The sequence below is a fragment of the Elephantulus edwardii genome, unplaced genomic scaffold (genome assembly GCF_000299155.1).
Source record: "Elephantulus edwardii isolate Elephantulus edwardi_28Jun2011 unplaced genomic scaffold, EleEdw1.0 scaffold00038, whole genome shotgun sequence".
Taxonomy (NCBI): Eukaryota; Metazoa; Chordata; class Mammalia; order Macroscelidea; family Macroscelididae; genus Elephantulus; species Elephantulus edwardii.
Genome location: NW_006399788.1, coordinates 1,031,977 through 1,032,825, shown reverse-complemented (window position 1 = coordinate 1,032,825; position 849 = coordinate 1,031,977). Strand labels below are relative to the sequence as shown.

The following is an 849-nucleotide window of genomic DNA, read 5'->3' as shown; positions in this document are numbered from 1 at the left end:
ATTAACAAAACAAAAACCTATACAAAAAGAAAAAGGGTTCTGATGGGCCAGCAGGGGAGGGGCTAGTTCTTGCTGAGCCCCTTCTGTGTCTTGCTGCTGGATGAGGGGGTTGGGGACGTCCTGCATGGAGTTGTGTCCCCACTGTGCCCCACAGACATCTTGCTGTTGGATGGCAGGGGATGACCTCCATGGAATGGCATGTCCCCACTGTGCCACCCCCCCCCCCGCGTCCTTCTGCTGATGACAGGGTTGGGCGGTGGCCTTCATGGGGGGCCGTGTCCCCGCCGGGCCCTCTAGGTGTCTTGCTGCTGGATGAAGGGGTTGGGGATGGCCTCCATGCCGTCCTGAGGACAGATGAGCACCACGAACGTGCCCCGGCACACCACCAGGCCCAGCTGCCTCGTGTCCTCCGTCAGTTTGTACTGGTCATCAGGGTCTCTCATGTACTCAATGGTGCCGTCCAGCACGAGGTTGAGGAGCGGGTCGAAGCCTTTCAGGATTCCACTGGCTTCGCGGCCTCCTTGGAACTTCACGCGGATGGTCTTGTCGATGTACTTGGACAGGTCCAAGATGCTCTCTTTCTTCTTCTTCTCCTTGTCCGCCATCTTTCCCCGCGTGCCGCTCCATTGTTCTGCTTTCTAATGCATAGCAAGTAATTGCGAAGACCATGGCCTGGATCAGACCCACCTTGATTTCTAGACTAACATCATTGCTTCTCTGTACTCTAGAGAGGTCCTTGTCACCAGATTTACCTACTACAATTTCTCTTTTTATTTCCTGACAGCTGGTGTCAAGAGTGTTGATTGTGGAGCCAAATAAACTGTTAACAATCTCAATCTCTTCTCCACC

At 54.2% G+C, this 849-nt stretch overlaps 1 protein-coding gene across 1 annotated transcript; it reads right to left on the bottom strand.

Annotated features, from left to right (window-relative positions):
- Nucleotides 1-279: 279 nt before the first annotated feature.
- On the bottom strand, nucleotides 280-618 carry LOC102855585 (U6 snRNA-associated Sm-like protein LSm7-like). Its single transcript, XM_006884803.1, has one exon. The coding sequence runs from the start codon at nucleotides 603-605 to the stop codon at nucleotides 294-296; it is 312 nt and encodes a 103-aa protein (XP_006884865.1). The 5' UTR covers nucleotides 606-618; the 3' UTR covers nucleotides 280-293.
- Between the last annotated feature and the right edge of the window lie 231 nt (nucleotides 619-849).